The 27,691-nt window shown below is 37.3% G+C and overlaps 1 protein-coding gene across 3 annotated transcripts in view; it reads right to left on the bottom strand.

The window, feature by feature from the left end:
• Nucleotides 1–27,691, bottom strand: part of TTBK2 (tau tubulin kinase 2) — a 99,833-nt gene that overhangs the window by 71,031 nt on the left and 1,111 nt on the right. For 2 of the 3 annotated variants that reach the window (XM_075754374.1, XM_075754376.1), the window contains exon 2: nucleotides 1,505–1,664. In XM_075754374.1, coding sequence (XP_075610489.1) covers nucleotides 1,505–1,573 — 69 coding nt within the window. In that variant the 5' untranslated portion in view covers nucleotides 1,574–1,664. Of the gene's footprint in view, nucleotides 1–1,504; nucleotides 1,665–9,106; nucleotides 9,316–27,691 lie in introns of all 3 variants that reach the window. The other variant, XM_075754375.1, reaches the window with a different exon arrangement.

The following is a 27,691-nucleotide window of genomic DNA, read 5'->3' as shown; positions in this document are numbered from 1 at the left end:
CCCGGCAGGATGGGGAGAACGGAAAAACATCGGCAAAGCCTCGAGGGTTGGGATAAGGGCAGTTTACTGGGACGGCAAGGAAGAGGGAAACAATCAACAACAGTACTGATAACAGAGATTCACAATGGGTGATAACAGAAAGCAATTTACCGATCCCACGACCGACCGGATGCTCAGCCCGTCCAGGAGCCACGCCAAACCCGCCCCTCCCTGACTGGTCCCCTTTTACGGTGAGCATGACGTCCCATGCTATGGAATAGCCCCTGGCCAGCTTGGGTCACCTGTCCTGGCTCCTTGTAAAATTAACTCTATCCTCGCCAGAACCAGGACAGTAGTTTTGTGGATAGTGATATATTAGCATACTGTTATCTATTTATAACGCTATTTTATTCTAATTGATCTGATTCAAGACTATGCTTTCAGTTTTTACTTCTCTGCAATATTGAGATGCTATATAAGAAGCTATTTTACAAACACTTACACTCCAAAGACAGCCACTTAGGTTCTACTTACACAAAAGAAAACATAAAGGTTTCCTACACAAAGCTAGTATCAGTTTTCTGCATTTTTAAATGAAGGATAGAGCATAAGATACTTGAAATTATTTTCTCTATATGAATTTGAAATAAATGATGAATCTGTATCTTCTATGTTCAGTCTCACAGTTTGAATTTTAAAATACTGAAATATAGCAGTAATATAAAGCAAAGATGGTGCGTATAATAGTGATTCAGTATCCATTCACAGCCTACTAAACACACAGAAACATCCAAAATGTTCTATTATGATGTGGCGGGGTTTTGCCTTTTTTTTTAAATTTCAAAAAAATCCACAAGCAAAAAAATCGCTGAAGTTATCCGGGGAATGGAGAAGGACCTATGAGAAGTCAGCCTGGCTTTCCCAGCAAAAATAGTTTCAAATGGATACTATTTCCCTCTAGATGTAAATCAAGGATATGAACACCAAAAGGAATGGAGATATTTATGGTAAAGCCAATACTGGCACACAGTCAAATGGATATATATCAGCCAGGAATAAATCTGTGCTACAAAATACAACAAACAAAAATCATTTCTAATTGGAAGAGCAGCAAGGTCCTGAAAGACCTTCCTATAAGAAGTAACAAATCTCGCAATCTGACTAGTTTCAAGAGGCACCCTGATTGATTTCCAAAATGGACTGACATAATCACTGGCCAGTTGGATTCAATATACTAACAGGACTCTTGCAGTTGTGCTCTAAACAGGCACCAAGTCAGGATTTAAAAGTTCTTCTAGGTCCTTACCAGGAAAAAAAAAAAAAAAAAGCCAAAACCTTAAACCCATGTAACTTCTTTTTAAAGTAGGATAAGAGAAACAAGTGTTTTTAAAGCTCTTTTACCATTTAACATAATATTAAGCAAAATATATCTCACAATAATTTTGAAACAGATTTCAAAAGTACAACCTACTACTTTTAAAAAATGTTTTAAAGAAGAAAAAGAATTGCAGGAAGGCATACTCACCACCTTCCATCTTTCTTTGACCAAGATTCCCACACTGAGGATGTCAGGCTGCTCCCCTCCTCCACTCATTGCAACCTCCTGGCGCGATGGAGCTGCTATGCAAAGTCTATGTCAGTAGAAACCATCCAGATCCCAGGAGTGGCTTCCATTTAACCAGTGACTGCAGAGACAGAGCAGAACGTGGGATCTCAATGATTAACAAAATAACATGAAATACAAACAAGTTGTGTTTCTCACCTAGCATCTTAACTAGCTTTTGTATCCCCTAGTGAATTCTAGACAAACAACTTCCAGTACAGAAAGAAATGCAAGTATATTCTTCCTTATTTTTTTAACCTGCTCTCTCTCAAACCTCCGAGCCCAATCTCAAAATAGCACTAATGAATATAAACGTTTTCAGAGTTATATTCTGCAGGCAGTTTCAAATTGCCGTAAATCATAATTACATTTAAATTTAATTCTAATAACTTAAAAAATCTAATTAATAATTTACTAAAGAATTGGTTAATTAATAGTAATATATAATAAGCTTAAAGTAATATTAACCAAAAATTTACAAAATTAAAAAGGTACTTAAATCAGAATCACAACTTAATTTATTGCTCTGCATACAGACTATTCCACATTTTACAATGTGTTTCACATAGCTGAGATTACTTATGATTAAATATGTCTAAAGTACAATTTTGTTGGTTTATGTCAGGATACAAACAGCTAAAGGGAAAAAAAAAAGCTTGTCTTGGGTAATTCTATCAGTTTAAAGTTTTCTGGCTTTAGGCAATCATCTCTAAATTGAATTTTATATAGCAATATAAAAATTTGTCTTTTGGAGATTAATCCATCCACAACGGCTCCCATCAGCAACTACTACAACCAATTAAAAGCTTACTTCCATTGTCTGAAGCTTTTCTAGAATTGTGCTTATTTGTTATACTGGTATAATTATATGAGTGTAACTCTTTGTACAAACTCTCTTATCCAATGATAAGACTTCAGAAGTGTACTTGCTTTGGGTTTATTTCTATCACTTCCAAAATAGCATAAACTCTAAGTGAAAAATTATTTTCTCCCTGAATCAACAGACAAATAGTATGCAAAATTGGTACAACTGTTCTGATTTAAATTAACAGGATGTCCTTCCATGTGGATAAATGCCAAGTTTACTATCAGGGCTAAATTATGCTTCTTAAAAAACAACCTGCTGCTTAAACAACCTGGCTTTTCAGACAGACATTTGTTTGACATGACAGTAACTGTGGGGGTTTTTTCATATTCTTTCATATTTCTTTTTCTTATTTCATTTATGCCTTTCTTGCTTCAATTGTAAATTCTGACATTTAAACCTACTCCAAACAAAACAGATCCCTGTGGAGAAAAATTAATCTGGATTAGTTGAAGATCTAAATTTATACCAAATTAGAGTGGATTACATCCCTGGAAAAGAGTGTCCATTCAGAATATGTAGCCTGAATTGGTCTAATTCAAACAAATGAAGGGAAACCAAATTAAGATTGCGTACTCTGAGTAACAGCATCCACCCTGCAATTTAATCAAGTTGAACTAAACCAATTTAAATTCTGCCGGTGCTGGCAAATTTTCCCCTGCAGATAAGGTCAAAATTCTGAAGAGAACTATGATCATTTATGTGAACACCCTGAACATTACTAGTCACTGACCATAATTACTGGCCTTTCTAACAGAATTATCATAACGCAGTCAGGAACTAAATAAGTCGAAAAGAAAATGAAATGGCAATAATGAAGGGGAAAAGGTCTATTCCCAAAATTACATGCTTACAGCATGTACAGTGGTTTTTCCATTTGCTCAAATCGTTGCTTCCCCTTCTACCACTCCCCAGTTACATCAAAGTAAGGTGGTCTTCACTAAGTAATATGTTTACTCCTATATTGGGACTTCAAGGGTGGTGTTTTTCCTGACACCTGCTTTAAAAAAGTAATGGAGAAAGCATTCACCTCACTGGAGCAAAATCTATGATTTTTGCTAGAGCTTTCAAACATGTGCAAAATTCATCACCCGTAAGAAAAGCAGACACTTTATTAAAGCAAAGATACGGCGACAGCAGTTTTAGAGGTTTTTGTTAATACTGCCATCAGCCTTGATACCTGATTCGATACTTTTTTAAAAAATACATTTCAAATTACCATTTATAATCACAGCTCTGACAACCATTTCTGAGAGCTATTAATTCATGGATTCTTCAGCATACTAAGCTCCAGTAACTGGCCCAGAACTCAATGATACAACACATATATCCACAGAACCATCCCATACTTTAAGAATTATCATAGAAGTACCGTATTACTGTAGATAATATCTGCATGGCCAGGGTAACACAATCTTCATTTATACGCAATTCTTCAATCCTGTTCCAATACACTAATTCCTTGTTAAATCTCTTGTCATCCTATATCATTACAAAGCAATAAATTCTATTCTATATCATCAGCCACTGGTATTCAAAGCACCAAAATCCCAGGACCCACTAAACTGTCGTGCACCAGACGCAAAAGTTCTCTACTGAGCCCCTGAAGGCAAGGTGCTAAACACCTCCTGAAGCTTAATAACCAACTGCAAGCACTATTTTACTTGAAAAATGCAAGTTTTACAAACAAGTTGAGGTTAATTTGAAGAATCCTGTTTTCTTCAAGACCCCAAATAAAGTAGCAGGAGGATTTGGTCACAAGTTTCAAGGCCAGAAAGCTTGAAACTAGCCCAAACTTCTACCTGATCAGGCCACATAATTTCAGCCCCTTGAGTGAATTAGCACATGCTAATATGTAAGAGTCCAAATGATGAAGAGCCCCTGTCTTCACTGGTAACAGGTTTCAGTGTGTCCCTTTCCTCACAGGAAGCATGACTGACTTTGTTTCAAGGTTTATTCTGTCTAATTTTAGCTTCTTACCCCAGGACTTTGCTACAGTTTTGAAAACCAAATTCCATTCCCAGTAATTTCACTTCATTTAAGCACCTAAACACATTTTTAACCTCCTCTAAATTAATAAATTAAGCTATAAGCCTTCCTTCCTATCCCACAGGTCTTTTATGTGGTCCTCCTTTGAAAATCCTCTCCTTGGTCCACATTCTTGTTGTGGTAAGTGCAGCAACACTGAGTTAGACACCAACGCTGAATTACACTCAATCACACCAATACCTAATATGGAAAAAAGATGACTTTTTTTATTTCTTTCAGTCTGAAGCTGTTTTATACTTTTGCTAAATCGCAACTCTATCAGATGCTTATACACCTCCATGCTTACACTCAGGCACTGCTGTGAGAATATGGTTTCTGTAAAGTCTTTATTCACAATCTGATCTAGACTACGTTTTATTGCTCTGATGTGTTCTCTAATGACCTTAACACTACATAACTGAAAATCTGTTAGTTATTAATATACTGCAGTGGATAATAGGTAAGGAATATAAAGATGTTTAACAAAAACCACATATTCTTGTAGGTGCCATTTAGGTTATGATCACCTACTCCACATTCATGTAGAAAAGAAAAAAAAAGGACATTATTGGAGAGGACTACATTTAAAGCACTTTTGAACAGACATAAATATGCATTCTTTAGAGGTAGTGCTCAGGAAAAAACTGAAACTTCTCCGAATTTTGAAGGACTTGAATTAAGATTGTCTGGCCCATTCTAAATTCTACAGACGAATAAAAGACTCATAAAAGTACATACAGTCCCATTTGTATTACTGAAATACAGCCATATGTTGCTTTCAGCATAGCTTTTTAACAGCCCATAATACTGTTAAAACAATTTAAGAAAACTCCAGCATGTTCTGTATCCCATTGAAGCAGATGAATAGACATACAGGTTTTGTGCAAGCTTTCCCTTACTTATTCAACAGATGAATCCTTTAGCAGTGCAGTTTTATAGGCGGCAGTATGGTTATTTTCTGTATAACGAACACTTCTTTATAATTGTCCTAAAAAAAGTAACAGCCATTTTAATTGCAATATATCTCATAAATGTCTATATTCATTAACTCATCAGTTTCCTTATCAGACCAGTTTATCAGATCAGAGAAAATGCGTAAAATAGAATTTTCAGAATTAAAGACGATTAGCCCTCTGCCAAATTTATTTCCAGGTGACAGGTCATGGAATAACTAGAACAACAGAATGAGTATAGACTTTGTTCCACAATAGAAGCCTTTGCCTAGGAACTGATCACAGTATAATAAAAGAACAGGTAAAGGAGGGTTAGTGCTTATACCCAGAATTTAATATTGTACAAGCAGCATCCATTGTTTAAAACTCTTCTATCCACTTAACGACATATCACCCCTGGAAAAGACTTCTTTAATTTACCCCAACCAAGTATACTAAAAGATCATTTGCTATTAGAAAACAACAGCTCAAAACTTCCAGAAAAAAAAGAATCAATTTTGTAAAAGCTGATTCTAGCTCAGCAAGCAAAGACAATCATTTTACGTAATTTGTATGAGCGTATGTAGAGGTGGCCCTAAACTGAAGACAATCTCTGCTTACCAGTCTTTGTAGATGTTTAAATCCAGATCTAAGGTTGAGAAAGTAGCACAGAGTTTTGGCTGAATGGAGGTACTGTAAGTTTCAAGACAAAACAAGTAAGGACAGAAGATTACTTCTGTTCCACAGAAAGGAAAAATATGTGTCTTGTGGCCTCTCTTGGGGAATAATATCAACCTTTTGCTATTAGGAATTCTCCAGGTTTATTAGGAGCTCTACCTGCCTGCTTTCAGTTCATTTAAGACACTAGTAAATTAACTGGAATTTACCAAAGTTGCTTTCCACTTCTGTAGTTTCTTCTTTTAAGCAGAAGAACTTAAAGGAACAAATTAAAGTTTAACAAGTCAGCATAAAGAGAAAATCAGGGCAGGAAATGTTCAAAGGTCCTAATTCCACCATATTTATGGTAAAGTCCACTTTCTTAGGCTAAGAAGCATGTTCAAATTGTAAATTCTCAAGCCCAGAAATGTTTTAAGTGTGTCTCTTTGAATATCAAAATTAGAAAGCTATCCTACACTTACAATCTGAGTATTTTCTAAATGCATTCATTAGAAGCTGGGGTCCTGAAAATCATCATTCGGCATGTCAAGGAGAAAACTAAATTTAAGACCTTGACCTAAATTTCCAACTGTACTGGTTGTGAGAAAATCTTTTTAAAAATTCAACATACAACCAATGCCATTTTAGGTTTTCCTATCTCAAGCTTGGGTGCCAAAATACTCATCACCACTTGCAGATTCCAGGTGTGAAAAGATCCCAACTGCCTTGTGTGCTGTTGCCAAAGAGTCTAGATTTCCTTCTGGCAACTTCTGCACTTACAGCTATGTTGTTATTACAAAAGTGACAATATTTTCCTCAGTTTGAAGACAGAGTTAAAAATATAACATTTAGTTTCAAGATAACAGTCCTATTTTAAAAATCACATATTTCAAGCTACCACACTATTTCTACTTTGCAAGAGAATTCAGCACCACAATGTCACAAAAATCCAAGAAAGACAAAATTTATGGAAGCGGTATATTATTTTTTACTAAAGCAACTGATACAGGTGGCAAAACCCTACAAGATTTAGGCACACAAGTCCTCTTCAAGTCCAAAATAGAATGAGCAACTTTTAAATTAAATTGAACTTGAAAGCAATTGCACTGAAGTAAACTTCATTATGTTTCTTGATTAGACCCACTGAGATAAAAGGTACTCAATACCTTGCCATAAAGAAAGGGAAACACCTGGGTATATGCGTGACAGGGAGAGACTATAGGGTTGTGGCTCATATGAGAAACACAGCATGTAATTTGTTACCTACAGAAAATCAGAAATTTTTGGTCAGGGAGAATTAGAATGAGTCATAAACCCAAAATTCTATTTAATCCATTATATTTTTCAGCCGAGTCAGTTAATTTCCTAATTTGATCTGTCACACAATTGCACAAAGACTTATGTTGGAACAAGAGGAAGAATGGAAGTTAGCTGTGGGAAACAGGGAAGGGCTGGACTGCTGGTGGTGCTTGCAACTCAAACCAGTTGTTGAACTACAGCCTCAGGTGCAGAGCCTTTAATACTAATGTGGAAACCTAACCCTTTGGAGAGGTTAACTTCATTCCAAATAATACTGTATTATTCTCAAATTTTTTTTCCCCACAATTCAAAGTGAGTTCCAAATCAGAAAGAGGCTTGTGAAACCTTATTAGTTACTTAAAAATTAATTTTAAAACCCTAAAAGCGTCTTAAAAAAAAAAAAAAAAAGCTGTATTTCCGTGTCATCTTACATTCGCTATAATTGTTGTAGCATTTACAACAAACCTAAAATGGACCTAGAAGCAGGGTTTTTTGCTATTATAAGAATTTGTTTTACCTGTCATAAAAGTCTTCAAAGAAACTAGTTCTCTGATCACCTACACGAAGTGAAAAATATTTTTAAACATGAAGTGGAAAGGCAGTTCTGCAATTACCTAAATTATGCAGCATTACACTAATTGTTTTCCAAGATCCTTGTAAAATTTTCATTGCAAATGAGTTAAGTGACAGTGAAGCATGGTTTTGAACACTGAAAAAAGACAGCTTGAAGTCAAACAATTATGATATTTTAAACAGTGGCATAGTAATATAATATCAAACTATTTATAGTCTGGATTTATTAGCAAAATAAAAATCTTTATTTCCAGTTTTTTGAAATGTTGCAATAGTCACTTATTTTCTTAGGATACACTTCGAATATTAATAGATTACCGTCGATGTCACTAACTTTATATACCAAAGAATAAGATAAAGTGATTCCTTCAGACACTCCAAACTATTGTCCTTTCCACTCGTACTATCTATTGCTATTATTTTATAAATCAATTTTCTAAGTAAGGAAAAACATAAACACCCAAGCCAGGTATACAACACACAACTAAAGAAGGCAAAAATGCAAACAATACACTGCTCTGAAGAATTTCTTCCAAAGCCTACACAACTTTTGGCAGTAGATATACAGCAATTTTGAGAGGAGAAAAGCTGCTGCTAAGGACTGTGCAAGAATGATGCAGGGGCAGACACACAACTGCTAGTAACTTTGGAATGCTTAATCCAATTAAGTAAAGTTCAGGGTAAACTCTAAATATAAATGGGAATAATAATTAACTTTTTTGAAAATACAAAAAAAAAAAAAATCAGCCCAGGAACTTTGGTGAGATGATCAGATAGATGACATGCAAATAGCAAATTACTGTCTGCACTGATCGTGTTCAAACAATCAGCAAGGCTGCCAGTGGCAGGCAAGCAGCCCAGCTGCCAGACCACAAGACTATATGCACTGTATTGTGCCCAGACTGCAGCACCATGAAAGAAGCGATCTGGACCTCATTAACAAAAGCTGAAAATTCCCTTGATATGTCAGTTGATAAAGCACATCACAAAAACCTGGTGACTAAGGCCTGGAAGTTTGCTAAGCAGAACAGGAGAAAAAACAGAGGAATAATCTTTTTTTAATCTGTAATGTCTAATCTCTTAGCATTCTAATCTCTAAATCTGCAACAGTATTGTGGTAAAGAGAGGGCACTGGCTGTGCATACGTAGGTATTCCATCTCCTTAAATACCTGAAGACAGTAGCTCTCCTTTTTGCCAGTCTGTGAAATGAGGTCAGTAACTGCTACACCAAGCAAGATGACTCCAAAAGAGCCTAGCTGACAGGAAGATGGAATCTGAGCGAGCCCACGCAGTGCAGGAGGTCTACCAAACTCTGACAGGCTTTGGCCTCCTCGATGAGGGAAACGTACAGCCATCCTGCCACACAATGCAGCAATCCCTGAAAGAGTTAAGGAGGAAAGACGCACCATCACATTATAGTTTATGCAGGAGACACCTGAGTATATTCAAGGATCATACTTTCCAGCAGTTGGTCAACAGTGCTAGAGAAGACAGGCACAAAGAGAAGATGAAAAATCACACAGAGACCCTATGCTGACCCTCATGCCAAGATCAACTCAGCACTGATGTCAACATCCCTAGTACCAGTGGGTCGGAGACAGCCATGTTAAGTGGGCCCTTATGAACTGCCAAATGACACGAGAGGTGGGAAATGACTTGGTGCTTGACTATGCTGAAGGAAGGTGGCACTAAGGCAGCTAAAATAAAAATACAACAAGCTATTGCCAAAAGAACAGAACAAGCTATTACTTTATCTTCAGTTTGAGTTGGCTTCAGAGGAGCTCTTTACAGTGCCACGGAGTTTCTCTTGTTCACAGGATATTCCACAATGATCACGTGGGCTTGGGCAATATTGAATCTAGAAGCACAATCCATAAAAACAAAGGAGATGGGTAGCTCATCTAGGACTGCCTGACCAGTCTGCCCCTAAAAAACATTTGTGCTGGGAACTTCCAAGGTACAGGGCTTAGAGTCAACAAGATGACTTTGGCCAGAGCATGCACCTGCTTTGTAGCAGTAGTTGAAGGCAGCTTCAAACAACACTGACTGAAACTTGAGCTGCTAATCGGAGGTCCTTCGAGGTTTGAAATGGGAGACAAGTAATAAAAAACTGAAATGGAACTTTGGCAAAGGCATTTAAAGTTGGGACAAATCCAAAAATATCAACTTAATTTACGGCAGAAAAAAAATTAGGTTAGACAGTAGAAAAGTAGATACCATGGACAGCTAATCACAAGAGCAGACAGGCTGCATTAGATCAAAGATCCACCTAGCCCAATCTCCTGTCTCTGACTATTGCCAGCAGCAGACATCTATGGAAGAATACAAGGAAACAGAAAGCATAATCACACTTTCCCAGAATATTTTCTGAAGATATAGTGAGCTGGAACACAACACACTTTCTGAACCAAAGATGGTATTTCAGATTTTTCTCTGAGTTCATCAGATCTTTTCTGAATCCATGAAAGCTTTTAGCATCCATAACACTCTACTGCAAGTAAATCGCAACTTAATTCCATCCTGTGGGAAGAAGCACATCTTTTGTTTCCAATTTGTCTTCTGCTAGTTACATTTGAGGTTCACTAACCCTTGTACTGGAAGGAAGAGTTTTACAGCTGCTCCCTGTTCACCTCTTAGCCCTACACAAGGAGTACATTGCTACCATATGCTCCCTTCGTTTACCTCTTCACCTGTTTAGTCTTTCACTGATTTTGATCACCATCTGTGTGCTTTTTCCAGTTCTTCTACATTCCCTCTGAGATGTAGAGACCAGCATTATTATTAGCCACTGACCTGCTAGTTTCAGAGAACCTGCAAGACCCCATTCCAAAAAAGTAAGCTCAGCGCTGTGTAAATTTTAAAGTTATTTTTCCCTACATGAATTGCTTTATGATAATGTTGATCTATCATTACCTCAGAGTTGCAAGGTCCTTCTCCAGCTCTTCCCTGTCTGTCTTCAACTTTACTAATTTTAATACCCTTGTATCACTTCAGTATTAATATCTTGTAACTTCAGTATTTGCACCTTTTCTAGATCATGCATGAATACACACTGCAGCACAGAGAGCTATACTTTCTAGGCTGATAAGCTATCATTTATCAAGCTCAAGATTTACATTTTTAATTCAAGTTCCATTAAAAAAAATTTTTGCACAAATTATTCACATATAGAAAACCCGACTCATGATCTTCCATCTGGATCATTAATGGCTCTGTTTTCAAATTTGGAATTAATTCCTTGGATATCTAAACACAATCCTTCTTCAAAAGATCATTATTCAGCATGTGACATAATTCGTGGTCACATTTTTTAGGGATACTGCCTGACCGTATCTCCCATTTCTGCTTTATTTTGGTCTTGCAATCCAAGCAGTCTCTCTCACATAGACCAAGCAGGAAGCAAAACATAAAATATCAACTAAGAAAGACTTGAAAAAAAGTAAAAAGAAAGCCAACATGAAGGAACAGCAGGTTAACAGAATTTCTAAGCAGAAAAAAACCCAAATAATAAAAGAAATGGTAATTTACAGTAAGTGCAAAAGCACAACAGGGACAAAGCAAAATAGACTGAGGAAGAAAAATAAAATGCATTAAAACTGATGAAAAAATCTTTCTTCGGACAATGGGAATAGAAAGCTTGCCAGAGAACATGTAAGATCAATAAATGGTCAAGATATAAGAGGTGTATTCAGAGAAGGTAAGACTGCAAGAGAGAAGCTCAATGATTTTTTACATCTGTGTTGACAGTGGAAAAAAATGAGAAAATATCCAGAAAGAAACACTTCTTTTTGAAACACATCGGAAAGTTTGCCTTAAATTGAAGTGACTGAAGAAAGGAATAGGGAATAAGTAAATAAAAATTCAGAGTCACCAGTGTCAGCTGATATTTAGCTAGGTTTAAAAGAAGCTTAAGAATTAAATAGCTATTTATGATGGCACATAACCTCTCACTGGCACATAAGGATTGGAGTGCGGCAAATACATTGCCAATTTTTAAAAAGGGTTACACGGGACATCCAATAAGCTTTGGGCCTGGAAATCCAATATTTGTACCCAGCAAACTAGTAGAAACTGTAATGATGAATAGAATTTCTGAATGCTTGAATGCAAGTGATATAGTTGAGAAAATAACATGGCTTTGATAAAACAAAGTGCCATTTTCCAAATCTCAGAGTTCTTAATAGAGATATCCAGTCATGTGGGTAAGAATGATCCAAATAAAATCTATTTGGACTCCTAAAAGGTATTTGACAAAGTCTTTTTAAAGAAACTAAACAGACATGGCATAAGAGGACAAGTCCTTTACACAAAAAATAACTGGCTAAAAGGCAGGAAACAGAGGACTAAACAGCCATTTCACACAGTGGAAAGAGGCTACAAGTAGAGTTCTACAAGGAGCAGGACGTGATCTGTGCAGTTCAAGAAAAACAGGGTGAGAACTAAGGTAACAAAAGTCGGCTGACAAAAATAGGTGACTTGCTTTCTAAGAAACAGAAATAGAGAAAAGATGAGGGACAACTGTGAGGAACTGCTGGGTGACTTTATGGAACTGGATAACCAGGCAACAAAATGGTAGGTGAGGTTCTGTGTAGGTAAATGTAAAATTATGTATGTCAGAAAAATAATCCTAAGTTCTCAATAAAAATATGAGAAGCTATTAGCAATCAAGAATAAGATCTTGGTATTATGATATACAGTTACAAAAGACAGCAACTCAATGCTAAATAGCAGTCAAAATAAAAAAAAAAATCAAATGTTAGGAATTCAGACAAAGATGACATGATCACCTATATGTCCATGGTTCACTGATACCTTGAGTATTGTATGCAATTCTAGTCCTTCCTATCTCAAAAAAAGTTCAGAAAATGGAACAAGATAAGTCTTACAGACTGATTTCCACATGAAGTAATAAATGACAGTTTTTTTGAGAGATGATGGGAAGCAGAGGGGGGTATTTGACAGAGGTCTACAAAATCATTAGGGTCATGGAGAGGTTGGCTAGGAATCAACTATTCATGGTCTTATTCAATAAAGGAGCTAGAAAAACATCAAAAGAGGTCAGCAGGAGCCACATGCAGAACAAACATGAAAAAGTAGTTCTTCATGAGTTAGCAGCTAATCTGTGCAACTTCTTGCCAACCGATACCGTGAATGATAAAGGTTTACTATGGTTCAGGAGGACACTGGACAACTACATGGAAAAGAAGACTATTATGGGTTACTGAAAATACATATTACACATATTCAGCTGAGGAAGTCCCTTAACAGAAAACAGAAAAGTACGAAAGGAAAAGATCATGTATGTTTTCTCTGTTCTTGTACTTTTCCTTAGGCATCCACTCATGACCACTGTTGAATACAGACCTTTAGTCTGCTCCAGAACTCTACATTCATACATTATGTTTGGGAAGATGGAGAGAGGACAGAGAAATTCTGGTCCCTGTAACACCATAAATCCAAATGATCCGAATTGATGAGGTGTGATTTGAATTAAACACTCAGGATCTTCAACAACATTTTGTTCCGTTATGTCAAATTCTATTTTCCGCATGCTGTCCTTACATTTTATGCTGGGTTTAGTCTCTAGTCTCAGTGTCTCTATTTGTAGTATTCTTCCCATCAGTTGCCATATTTCCTATTCCCTTCAGCACCAGGCTTCTCATTCAAATGCAGATTTTCACATGCACATTAAAGACTAATACTAATCACTAATATTATAAGCTTGAATTCTACCTCTAATAAAGGTGCATCAAGCCACTCTGTGAACAGCAATGAAATTATATTCATTTAGTAACTTGCAGCTGTAGTACAATCATGCTACTTTCAATGATCTTCCATATTCGTTCATCTTTTTTCACTTAGGATTGAAGCAGAATACTCCTTTTTAAATTTGGTATCATTACACAGAGTAAGTTTGCGATCCTGTCAACCAGCAAAATTAGAAACATACTCCCTAGCTGAAGCATCAAAATCTATTACAATGTGTATTTTTAAAAATACAGAATAATAACCCTTTTAAAAATGAATTTCCATGTATCTTTTACAAAATGTTAACTTACATGAAAAAAGATGAAAGGAAACATGGCTTGCAGCAGTCACTGTGGTATGGGATTTGAAGCGATTTTAAGTATAACAGAGATCAAGCCATTCATAGGCTATTAAATACATCTCGGTTTTGGTGACAATTCATTAGCCTTCATTACGTTTTAATCATTATGGCCATATTATATTCTTACATAAATATCAAATTGTTTCTTATAATACTGCTTTTGCTAAAATCCTGTATGGTAATAATGTAAAGTTTTAAATTATACCTACTGCTATAGAAAAATGTTAGGCTACTCATAGAATATGCTATTACAGTAAAAGACTTTCAAACATTAAAATGCACAGTGTTATCAAAACCACTTAACATCATATAATCATACTCAAATGATATCACAGCTAAGTACTGCAACTTGAATTACAACAGCTCTTTCAATTAATAAAAAAGCAGAATCAGTTTAGAAAGTACTTTTAAATTTTTTTCCTATTTATGTTGCACTTGCAATTTATGCCACATGGCAGAGAGATTCTGATTCCTATTTTGGCAGCAGACATGCAGTTCTTTAAAAATTTTCTAAAACTGGAGATTCATTTTACAAACAGACTGATATTACTAAGAGTCCATAGAAGCACATCACTTATTGCTAACTCTAGTCTACCACCAGAATTGTAGAAAAATATCCTCAGCTCCTGTAAACTTCAGAGCAGCCTGCCACAGGAGCTCACCCATTCATTTTCAGTTCTTAACCCACTGTCTCACGACCACTGCAGGCAAGGCTGCCATCAGCCTTCACACGTGTGAACAGTTCTTCTTTATTCCTGAGTAACAGGTCCAGCAGCGCGCTTCCCCAAATAAATTCATCCAGCACATCAAAAAGTTGTCCTTAACACTCCAGGCTCACAATGAACTGGACTAAGGAACATAGAATTCTATCTCTTTCAGAAAAGTTTAGTTTTAAGCTAGTTGAGTTCCCCGATCTAAATCACTAAATGGCAACACAAATCCTTCTACCAAGAGACGGTGAATGGGTAGAATAGCTGTCAAGGTGGCAGTGCTAGTTTAAAGTACCTACGTGTATATGTAAAGCATAGCTCGTGTTAGCTTAGCTACTGTTGATAATTTATTTTTCTCCTCTCCAGCCTAAAAGCCTTGCTTTATGCAATACACTCTAATAATTTTTGTTGTCCCAGAGACAGATGTTATGCCAAAATACTGTTAATTCAATTACTTAGAACCATCTTAACAACAAAAAAACCCTTGTGGAATCCTCAAAGGAATTTTAATTCAAAAATACACTAAAAATATACAGGCTTATCAAGGGTGTAAACAGCCACAACTGTGATTTTCATATTTAATTTAGGTTACTTCAGGGAACTTTCAATACTGTGTTTAATTTAGAAAGAGAAATTAAAAATAAATCTCTCATGGTCACAAACAATTGCTGTAAAACAACTGGGAAGACATATGACCGTCCTTCCACAAATAAGTTACCATGTATAACTAATGAAAAAGGGAACAAGAATTCCTGTAATTCTGTTGCTACTTGATATGATATTCACACCTCTTAACATTCTTTTCACTTTTCTAAATGGTTTTGGCTGGATATTCCTCAACATAATTTCATAAGGAATCTCTGAATGTTAGCTAAATTCTAACCTTTGCTACCTCTCCCACAGGAAACACATTAGAGAGGCAAATCCTGATTGCATACAATACCATACAGGCTTTTTTGTTCAATTTCTACCACTGGATTAAGACTTTTTTTTTTCCCCCCTGATTAAATAATCAGCATATATACACCTAGTTTTGGTCTAGCACTACTGCATACAAGAAAGAATGACACAAAGATTTCTACATTGTTAGCTAGAGAAGTGATCACACACTTTTGCTGACACAGAACGTACTCCCCCAAGAGGACCAGGCTTTTACCACATTATTAAATATTTAAAACCCCACAAGACCCCACAGCGTAGTGAAAAAACCAGGGTAGAACTATGCTTTTTAATCCATTTGTTGGTCATTATCAGTTGTCAAGTCTGACAAAAGGAGAGCCTGTTGCTGGAAGCTTGTTGAGCTGAGGTAGCAAGTGATGGGAACAGCAAGATAAGAGATTCAAGTGTCAGGTGCATTTTCAAAAGTTTTACTTAAGTTTTGAAGGCTGCAGTATTGAAGTGTAAAAAGTGGTTTTAATTTGCTTCAGTACAGTAGCTTTGCTTCAGTCCGGTAGCTAGTAATAAGAGTTCAAGAGCTACTAGTAATTGTTCAGTAATAATTTTAAAACTGAGAAATCAAAAAAGGATGTGAGAGGCTTACATCTTACTTGTAAGGAAAAAAGCACCCATGGATAGAGCAATAGTAGTCATACTCTCAAAAAAAGGAAAGTAGTTCAAACAACTAACTAGAAATTACTTTTTTGTGTGAAATAAAATTGCTATGCATATGGTGATACATAAGAAATGAAGCAAATTCATCAAAAAAAGCCATGGATTTAGAACAAAACAATTCACAGAAACTATTTTCCATCACCATGTTTAGAGACTATACAATCCAATTCATATACACAAAGCCTAAATAAATTAACTAATTCTCTATTTTTTGCCTTTTTAAATACATCTATAGCTGCCTCCCTCAGGTACCCTTACTTATTAATTCTGATTCTTTGCTCTAGCCTGTGCAGCATTGCTTTGCACTGCACAGAGTAGCAGTCATCTCAAGAAATTCAGGATCTTGCCTGAGAGCCACTGAGTCCTCACAGGAGAAAGGCATCCAAAACCTCTCACCAGGAAAGGCCTAAGGAAAATAAATGAGATGGGAAAAGGGGAGAAGGAGGAAGATGCTAGATGTTCAAAGCATCTTCTAGTGCAGTGGCACCCTTTTGGCTTGCTTCTCTCCCAGTTCTTGTTACCACTTCCTCATAATTACCAATGAGGCCACCAAAGCTTAGTAGCTTCTGCTCTGCATCAAGACTCTGAGGTATATCTGCATCAAAGCAAAAATTAATGCAGGGAATCAGAAATGTAGTATTCTTTATAATATTGCTATTATGTAGTGCAATCTATATTATAGATGCAAATAATGCTTACTGAATGGGGTATTTGTAAGAGTGAATTACTAAAATAAGGGAGTTTATGTTTAATAACAATTAAAAATCCTGCTATCACTAATCATCTTTGAAGTACATAAGACAGAAAAGAGTGGTGTGGGGAAGAGACGGAACAGAGGAATTAGTGGCACATAGAGGTAAAAAATGAAACTAATATCTGTAATAAGCTGGAAGTTGTTTATAGATATCAGTGTTAATTTCCAGGTTCCTCTTTGGAGGTTGTTTTACAAGGGTTCCCTCGAGCCCAGACCGGTGTTCTGTGAAAACTGTTAAGCTACAGGCAAATTAATGGTTTTGCCCTTTACACACTGCCTGAAAGTTCACTGTGATACATAGTGATTGCTTAAGTTTCACTTTATAGTGAAACTTAGAACAAGTGCATTAGAAGAGTTTATATCTCTTGCTCAAGGACAGTATAGATACAATTTGGATGACAAGGAATCTGCTTCTGATGATGGGGCTGCTAAAAAAGACAGAAGCTGTAGTTCTGGGAAAACCTCTTTCACAGTGGAGTTTCTTCTGGTATAGGTACCACATGCATACAGATTTTCTGTGCAAGTCCCAGGATATAATGATACGTGAAACCGAGAAAGGCGAAAACTACAGTCAGTGGCAGACGCCTGTTCGTAACGAAGTAATTAACTCCTTGCCTGGTGCCTGGCGGCTCCTCTCAGAAACACGGGCACTGCCCGTCTCGCTCCCCAGGCGGGGGCCCTGGGTTTGGCGAGCGGTGTCGGGCAGCGCCCAGTGCGGCTCAGCACCCTGGCCAGCTCAGCGCGCCGCCGCCGCCGCCGCCCCGCTCCCCCGCCGGCACGGCACGGCACGGCACGGCACGGCACGGCACGGCACGGCACGGCACGGCACAAGGATCAGTCACTCAGAAAGGTCAGGGAGACGTATCACGATGATGATGCATCTTCTATTCACATGATACGTACCAGATGCTACTCAGGCAGGCAGGTTGAGAAGAAAGCATTTGAATAACTTTAACAGGAACTTTCAAGATTTCTGATTTACCGTTGCAGAGTCCAACACAGTCCTGAAATACAGAGAACTCCAGAAGACAGTTAACTTTAATGTTTGGAAAGGATAAATAAAATTAGTTTGGGAACTATGGGCCATCAGCTTGATATCAATTCCAGGCAAAACAGAGGGCTTGAGTATTAAAGAATTAAAAGGAAGACAATATAGTTACTGCCATTCAACTACGGTCCCCTTCTTGTCAAACTAACTTTTTACAATGACACTACAAGTCTAGCCTATGAAGATAATAATTATTATGGCACTTATACTGCTGTAAGACATCTAAGTTTGTACTACACAGCATAGTCTGTTTTTAAGAAACTAAAATGGCAGAAATTCAATAGAGCACACATTAAATAATAAGTCCCAAAATATAACCGTATGCTAACTGAACTAGTATTTCTCTAATCGGTCCCATAAGAATCAATTCCTGACTTTATACCGAAACATTTTTTACCGGAAGAAAAAAAAAAAAGAAAAAAGAAAAAAAAAGATAAAGTTTGTAGTTGATCCTGAGATCAGTAAGTGGTATAGAACAAACTACATCAATTGTTTAACGGACTGCAATCAAACTACACGTGTTCCAACTCAGATAAAAGACGACGTTTACACATCAAGGAGCAAAGAATAAATGGAAACATCACCTAACACAACACAGATAATCAGTCACTTGATAAATGCATCTGCTGCAGTGTTAAGGCTATGACAACTACAAATGAGTAGGCAAATAAATACTAAGGGAGGTCATAATAATTCTCTATTTGCTCATTGTAGGATTGCTGCTGGAATATTATATCCAGTTCTGGTGTTCACACTTCAAGAATTTTTTTTTTTTTTTTTTTAAACACAAAGATGCAGAAAGCCAAATTATTAAAGTAGTGGAGAATATGTATTGAGTATGAAAATTATGAAGGTCAATTCCTTCAGATTATCTAATAAAAATTGCTTTAGTCTAAGAAATTACAAGACATCTTCATTCTGACATACAAAATCATATGAGTAAAAGGTTGAACTTTTAGATTATTTACAAACATAAAAAGATCTCCAAGGTCTTTAATCTTAGTCAATAAAGATATTCAGATATTCTACTATTAGAATACTTCATTAATTATTTCAGTGGATTACTCATTACTGACAATTCTTAAAAGACAATGGAATGATTTTCTAAATTATAGGCTCTTATTCAATTACTGTTAGCACACATAATTCAGAGAAGTCCTAGGAAAGCTGGTGTTATGCACGAAGTTAGCCTCAATAACCATGACGGTTCCCTTGGTCTTAAAGCAGTCAGGCTGAGATAAGCAATCAGGTTTTTATCTTTGAAAATTAACTATACAAGTATATTTCATTACGAAAATATAATTATCCCAGGCAAATTTAGTATGCTGAGACTGTCCTAAGTCCACAAAAGTACTTTTCAACAGCCCAGAGATCAGCTGAAAAAAAATAAAGCATGGCAGAATAATGAAGCATAAGAATCAGTAAGTTTTTGCATTATAAACATGGGGATCAAGAGACTCTCAAAAGTTACACAAATTTCTTACACATCAGAAGAGCTAACAGTGCAAGCTCAGGTTTTAACTATCTGCCAAACAAACACAAAACTATTCCTAAGAACACAGCAGCAAAGTTTCCCAAAAAACATTACAGCCTTTCATTTCATCCTTACTTAAATAACAAAAAGTATTACACATTGGTATCACATGTTTTAAGAAATATTGGCTGTGTGTAAAGACATTCAATAACAAATCTCTCAGAATTAAAACTTGAGTTTTAAAAATAATCCCAGTTGTATTGTTGACCTATAACCTCCCATATTTGTATATTTTGAATGTTTAAACACTTAATCTATGCAAATAAAATGTCTAAAACTAGAAGAAGTTTTACTTGACATTGACTAAGTGCAGATTTAATTTTGTAGATACGGAAACAGTTACACATGACACCATAATAGCAAAAGTGTAATAACCCTAAAATAATAACCGTATTCTATAGGTTCTTGAATTTACTTACAAGAAATACATTCTATCAACACAAGTTACAAGTTAGGGGGGTGGGGGGCAGGTTTGGGTTTTGTTTTTTAATAGACCAACAGCCATTAAATTTGCTTTAAGGACATTCAATTCTAAACTGTGGTGAGATACTTCTTCATTTTGAAATTATTATTTTAGCAAAAATTAATTTATACTCTGTAAGAGAACATGGTGGATATATAATCATATGGCAAGCAGGGTTATGAGATGTGTACTGAGAAACAGTAAACATACAATGATATGGGTGAAATCTGTGTACATTTATGTATTATTAATACTAGGAACTAGAATAGTAATAATACAGGTAATAAATAAGAATATAGTTATTACTATTCTTAAGATCAAGATTCCAGCTTTTACCTTTTTTCACAGCAAGGAATATAAAAGCACATTATAATATGTTAACAGCAAATGTGAGCAATATCTACTGTTGGGCTACTCGTATGGTAGGCTCTGGTCCCAATTCAAACTGTAAATCAATTCTGTCCAAACCTTTAGTCCAGGGGAAAAAAAAAAAAAAAAATCAGGGAGCCATTACATGTCAATGCAGGTTCTCATAATAGAAGTGATGTATTCCCTGCCAATTCCAACAAGCCAGCCAAAGTACAGTTACTCCCTGACTGCACAGGAAGGTCAAGGGGAAATTGACTACTCAAGAAAAGGTTAGCCCAGTCTGTGGAGATGCATACAGAAGCACGGCCACATGACTGAGGTATCCCAGGCTCAGAACTAATGAAACACATAAGAACAATATGGACAACAAGGGGAAATGTCCAGCCTGAATTTAGCATCTAGCCCAAATCTCCTTCTAATCACAGAGAAGGGAGTGCAACATTGCCTCAAAGCAGCCTTTCGGATAAAATATTCCTCTTTCTCTTGCTTCCTCCCTGAGCTGACAATAGGCAGAAAGACCTATCAGCTGAGCACCCAGGCTACAGTAATAGAAAGGATCTGGTTATGACTACTATCTCAGCTAGACATTCAGGGTGAAGTTGCACATAACAGCATGACCTAGCAAGAGTTATAAATCTATCTCAGCAAAAAAGCAATATAAACAAGTTGCTTTTTACAATCATTCTCTGTTAAGTTAGCAGGTTGAATCAGTGCAGCTCAGAGATCAATGGGCACTAGAAAAGGCACAGGCAGAGGACATCATCTTCACTTATAAACAGCAGCCAGCTGTTCGACTGGTTCAACAATAACGTGCTATTTCATCCACAGGAGCCAACACATGAAAAATACAATTATATGTATGTGTATGTATAAATAAATGACAACCAGCGCCAGACAGTCAATAATGGAGCTTCTTTCCTGCATGCATCTGCCTTACTGTAGGAGGCTCACGGCTTGCTCCTCAGCTTCAGCATCAATGTCTCAGTTCTTGCCTAGTCAAGACAAGAACTGACTGGGTTAGCTAGCACATTTCTCCCACAAGACCAATAAATACTTTCTTCACACTAATCTATCTTGTGATTCTTTCATGATTTTTCTCCATCCAGACAGATTGCTCAACAGGTTTCCCCACTGGAAACACCATCTTGCTCAGAACTGTAAAACTATAATTTCACCCAAATCATCCTGATTATCACAATAATCTCTTGAGCCTGACAAACAGCAGATAAACTTTATGCAGAAAAAGAATCGTGATGCAATCTCAATTCCCTTCCTTCAGCTCACAGAGTCCAACATGCCAATTTTTTTCTAGGCTGACTCAACTTAGGGAATTCTACTTTGATTTTTATAGACTACTGGAAACAAAAAATCAAAGTGTCACATATGAAGGCAGGGCATTCAATGCAACTCAAGGAGTAGCACAGTCGTTCCTCATCTAATACAATCAGTTGATAATGTTCATTCTGGATCTATTTAACTCAGGATGCTGACAAATGGAAAGACAAAATGTTGCAGTTTAGCCCCAGCTAGCAGCTAAGCACCATGCGACAGCTCACTCACTCCTCCCACCTGCCCCCAGTGGGATGGCGAAGAGAATTGGAAGAAAAAGGTAATGCTCATTGGTAGGAGAGCAAAGGAAGAGGAAAATAACAACAACAATACTTACAGAAGAATAAACAAAGCAGGTGATACAGAATGCAATTTGCCCAACCGCCTAGAACCTGATGCCCAGCCCATCTCCAAGCAGTGACTCCTTTATATACCAGCCAGCTCCCCCTTCATATACCAAGCATGACATCACGTGGTATGGAATATCCTTTTGGCTACTTTGGGTCTGCTGTCCTTGCCGTGTCTCCTCCTAGCTTCCTGTGAAAATTAACTCTACTCCAGCCAAAACCCAGGACATTATCCACCCTTTATTCTATACCATCTACGTCATGCCCAGATCCTACACTTTCCAATTAATCACCACCACTCTTCCTGTCTTTGATATATATATATATACACACACACACACACAGAGATAACATTCCCTCAGTCTACGGGCCATCCCTCTAAAATGTCCACTGAGCTCAATTAATCCATGATTTTGGGCTCCATCTGTCATAACAGTCTTTCAGGACAGGATAGATGGTGTGTGGTGTGGGATTGTTGCATGCTGCACCCCGAGCTCACAGCTAGTGTATCTGGCACAGCCCATGCCCACAGTCTGCAGGTTGAAGATGTCAATTTCACGGAACTTGCTGGGTGCCAGTTGCTGAAGCCAGTTCTAGTTCTATCATCACTGCACTTTGCTTGGTTTCACCAAAGTTCATCCTGCATTAATTTGAGTGATTCTTACTGTAATACCATTGATACAGCATATAGCAATTGTAGTAGCTGAGGTACGATGGCATGGTTATTTAGCAATTAACATCATACAATTTGATTTATTGGTTATTCTCACCCAAAATCAAACCCTCTTGAGGTACACATCAGACTTCCCCATCTTTCTGCACCACCCATCAAGTGCACCCAGGTCCTTGAGCAAAAGCAATCCCACAGATGGGTTTGCCTTTGGCTGAAGCAGGGCTAACCCAGACTGTCTTCCCCAACATATTCTTCATACGCACTACAGGGACTTTGTCCCCTTCTACAGTACACGGATGTTTTGATTGGGCAGGTTCAGCTCAATTGGTAGAGCCCCTGGTGTTGACTAACCAGGTGGCCTTTGCTAAATGTGTATCCCAGTGTCTGAGGGTCCCACCACCCATTGCTCTCAGTATAGTCTTTAGCAGTCCATTGTATCGTTTGATTGTCCCAGAGGCTGGTGCATGACAGGGGATGTGATACACCCACTCGATGCCATGTCTTTGGCCCAGGTGTCTATGAGGTCATTTTGGAAATGAGTCCCATTGTCTGACTCAATTCTTTCTGGGGTGCCATGTCGCCACAGGACTTGCTTTTCAAGGCCCAAGATAGTGTTGCAGGCAGTGGCATGGGGCACAGGGTATGTTTCCAGCCATCCAGTGGTTGCTTCCACCATTGTAAGCACATGGAGCTTGCCTTGGCAGGTCTGTTGGAGTGTGATAACCAATGTTCCAGGTCTCCCCATATTTACATTTCAGCCATCATCCTCCATACTACAGACGCTTTAACTGCTTGGCTTGCTTGACTGCAGCACGTTTCACATTCATGGATAACCTGTGTGATAGTGTCCATGGTGAAGTCTACCCCTTGATCATGAGCCCATCTATATGTTGCATCTCCTCCTTGATGGCCTGAGATGTCATGGACCCAGCAAGCTATAAATAATTCACCCTTATGTTGCCAGACCAAATCCACCTGACCCACTTCAATCTTAGCAGCCTGATCCACCTCCTGGTTGTTTTGATGTTCCTCAGTGACCCAACTCTTCGGTACATGGGCATCTACATGACATACCTCTACAACCAGCTTCTCCAGCTGGGCAGCAATATCTTGCCACAATGGGGCAGCTTAGATGGGTTTGCCTCTGTGCTGCCAGTTGTTCTGCTTCCATTGCTGTAACCACCCCCACAGGGCATTGGCCACCACCATGAGTTGGTATAGAGGTAGAGCATCGGCCACTTTTCTCAATCAGCAATGTCTAAAGCCAGCTGAATGGCTTTCACTTCCAAAAACTGGCAAGATCTTTCCTAACTGTGGATGAGTCCAGTGAAACAAGTCCATTAAAACAGGATAAAATTTTTGCGTACCTTCAGCTGTGAGAGAAGTGCATCAGAAACAGAATAGAATTATTTCCATTTAAACAGACTGGGAGGACACCAACCTTGATCATTTCAGTTTTTTCCCATGTTAGCTCCAGATAGTAACCTGGCCCTGCAACAAGTAACAAATCCCTTTGCAACGTCCAGATATAAAAAAAATTGCCTCACATTAAAAAGACTTCACATCTTTTACAAGCTCTCAAAGCAAGTTCTGCATATTCTACTTCCGCACGCACACACCAGACAGCTTTGTACTGGAAAAAAATTATTTTCCTCATCAATACCATCAGTGAGCTGGTTAACTTCATCCATGAAAACCCAGCCAGTCTTCAACTCTTCCAACTACTCAGAAGCTTCTCTTGCACTCAAATGCAAGGCTAAACAACATACACAAATTTCTCTGAAAGGAAGAATTACTGGATGGAGTTCCTCATCAGTGCAAGTAACCTAATTGTCAATAATTGATTAATCTCTTCAGAGACAAAGCAACAGCATGAAATAGCATTTGAGCAATGCTTTTCATCACAGAATTGTTCTCAGCTGTGCAGTACAAGAATCATGGAAAAACATGCCTGAACATAACAATGAACACATTTTTGCATTCTTAACAAGATACAGTTTTATTAAAAATGCTAAAGACTTCTTCAGTTTCCAAGTTTGCTCTCCATTTCCTCCCTTCTCTCAAATTCAATCTTTTCCTTCTCCCCAAAAAATTCCTCGAGGGTTTCAAAGATTTGTCTCCATTAACTGAAAAACAAATTTGAAGAATAAGCTATTGAAAGTTATGACTTGCACAATGTCTCAAAAATGGGAAAAAGACACTCAACTAGATCAAGAGGTGAAGCATTAAAAGGTCAGATTTTATTGTTTGAATTTTCCACTACTTAGGTTTCAAGATTAGTGACCTATAAGCTAATACAGAAAAAAAATAGACTATAAATTTAAACTACCAAGAATGCCACCTCAATTTTATAAGCAGCTTAAAAAAAGATCTGAGTTACCAGAGTCCCTTAAAAGCACACTACTTCACATCTAGCACTGAGGGGCAGGGGGGAGGAAGAATCCAACTCTAAAATTTTAATAAATATAATAAAGTTGTAAAGGATAAGTAAAAGATTGGAATATATTTTCAAAGAAGTAATTTTGAAAGAACGTACAAGATGCAGTTACTAAAAGCCAGGTTACATAATATTCAATGTTTCCAACAAAGAGTGGGAATTTAACTTTTATTCTACCACTGTGTGACACAGAATACAGTACAACCACTGAAGCACTCTATTAGTGCATGGAAATCAGAAAAACGAAACTGCTCCATTTAGTTGTACTCTCTCATCCAACTGAAATAATTTTTATTTCCTCTTCTTAAAGTTAACACATTTAATTCCCATTTAAGTAACCTAGATACCAAACTGTTAAACAAAAGAAAAACAAATAAAAGATTTGAACAAGTTTCTTTCATCCCAATCATGGACAAGAAATGAAGTTGATACTAAGTAATTTTTAAACACAACATGATCTGTAGCTCTTGGATTCCTTAACATACATCTTGCATTTAGTCAATTTTGCATGTTTTAATTCCTGCCCACTTATACTTTAACAACTGGCCCATCAGACTGATCTGCTAGATCCCCGGCACAACACACTGCTCTGTGAGATCAATCAAACAAACCTCAGGTTTCTCTGCCATGAGGAGAGAGTGCTTTAACAGAATGAGGGAGGAAGGACAGCGGCTGGTCCATGTACGACGACGCATCCCTGTGAGACCACTACGAATCCTGGTGTCTTGTACTGAAGAGGCAGCTGTTTCTCCTCCCCGCTAGCCAAACACAAAGGCTTTGTGTAGTGCTTTCCCAGAGCAGGATAAAGAGACAACGCAACACACAGGAATACACAGAAACTGTCAATCTCCTGTTGTAGAGTATCAATTCATTCCCACTAGATAAACAAGTCTTAGCTAACACAGAAAATACAGTAGTATATTAATATACCATATAGTGTAACTTCACACTATAACGTTTAACCTCCTGTACACATATATCTAGAACTGGTAGGAGCTGATCATTTAGAAATCAAATAGGGGAAACAGCATTCATCTCTCTCTCATCGTACTCAAAAATCTTTCTTGATTTAATCAGGTACATTGGAAAAGCTTCTCTGTAATTTGTGATGTTAGAACCTGCAGCACGCAGTGACTGCACTAAACCTAACCAACAGCACAATATTCCAGTCACTCAATTTGCTCTTCTCATTCTAACCCCATCATTTCCAAAACAGGAAGTTTAAAAAGACGCTGAAGTTCAAGAGCATAATGGTACATCAGAAATATATCAGAGAAGATCTAAGTATTTGTCAGAGATAATTGATTCCATCTTCAGATTTTTTAAACTATGATGTCTTGATACACTATTTTCAAGATAACTTTTGACCAATGAATATACATACTAGTGTAGTCAAACTTCCCTACACATAATTTTTTTGACAAGCCAAACAAATGTTGATAAGCATACTTCTGGTTTAACAAGTTAAGAAAGTTTTAGTATCTTGTTAAATGTAATTCACACTGTAAAACAAAGGAATCATCATCAACAGAGTATTCTGTGCAATTTAACACAGAATAAAAATGTTGAGTATCTTTGTACCATGAGTTCACATCATTAAGACCAAAAAAAATATTTCCAAAATCAAACAAGAGCAGCAAAATAAGCTCTAATACTTTGGTTTTTCTACAAGCATAGCATGTGTTCAACAGAAGCATGGCATTAACTATGCGGCATATGTAAAAATTCTACTCGTTTTTCCCAGAACCACAATATGAAAATTAATCACTCACTTTAACACTAACACGATTTTAAAATAGAGAATGTTTTATTTTACGGCTCTCAACCTTCCTGTCAATATAGCTTACTAATTCTGAATATTTAAGCTGAAATTCAACTGGTTCTGCAGATACAGTCTAACTCAGAAAGCCATTACAACCTATTTTATAACTCGCTTTCTATAGGCCTTTCCAGCTTAATTATAAATATGGTAGAAGGTTCTGAAAAGGCTGTGCTATAGTCGGGGGTCTTTCCTTTGTGTCCATCTCCACCCCCCACAGTACATTAATATTATTGATATTTGCAAATCCATTCCCGTTCACACCAGCAGTTGTTCCTGACTGCTCTGGCTCACACCAGAGGTTAAAAACCTCATAGCTATCTTTGTCTTCTCGTTGCTTTTGCTCTAGAGTGACAACAGAAGTACGAGGATGCAGTTGCAGCTCCAGAGATCATCTACAGACTTAGGAACAAGGTATTTCCCCATTTCCTTTTGTTAAAGCTAAAACTATGTATAATAACGTTTTTTAAATTTCTTCCATACGCAGTTTATATGTTTACTATTATCACTGTAGAGAGTGCATCTGCGGCCTAGCCAGGCATATCTGTATT

This window comes from Balearica regulorum, chromosome 5 (assembly GCF_011004875.1).
Source record: "Balearica regulorum gibbericeps isolate bBalReg1 chromosome 5, bBalReg1.pri, whole genome shotgun sequence".
Lineage (NCBI taxonomy): Eukaryota > Metazoa > Chordata > Aves > Gruiformes > Gruidae > Balearica > Balearica regulorum.
The sequence above is the reverse complement of the archived record's forward strand: the minus strand, read 5'-3'. Positions and strand labels throughout refer to the sequence as shown.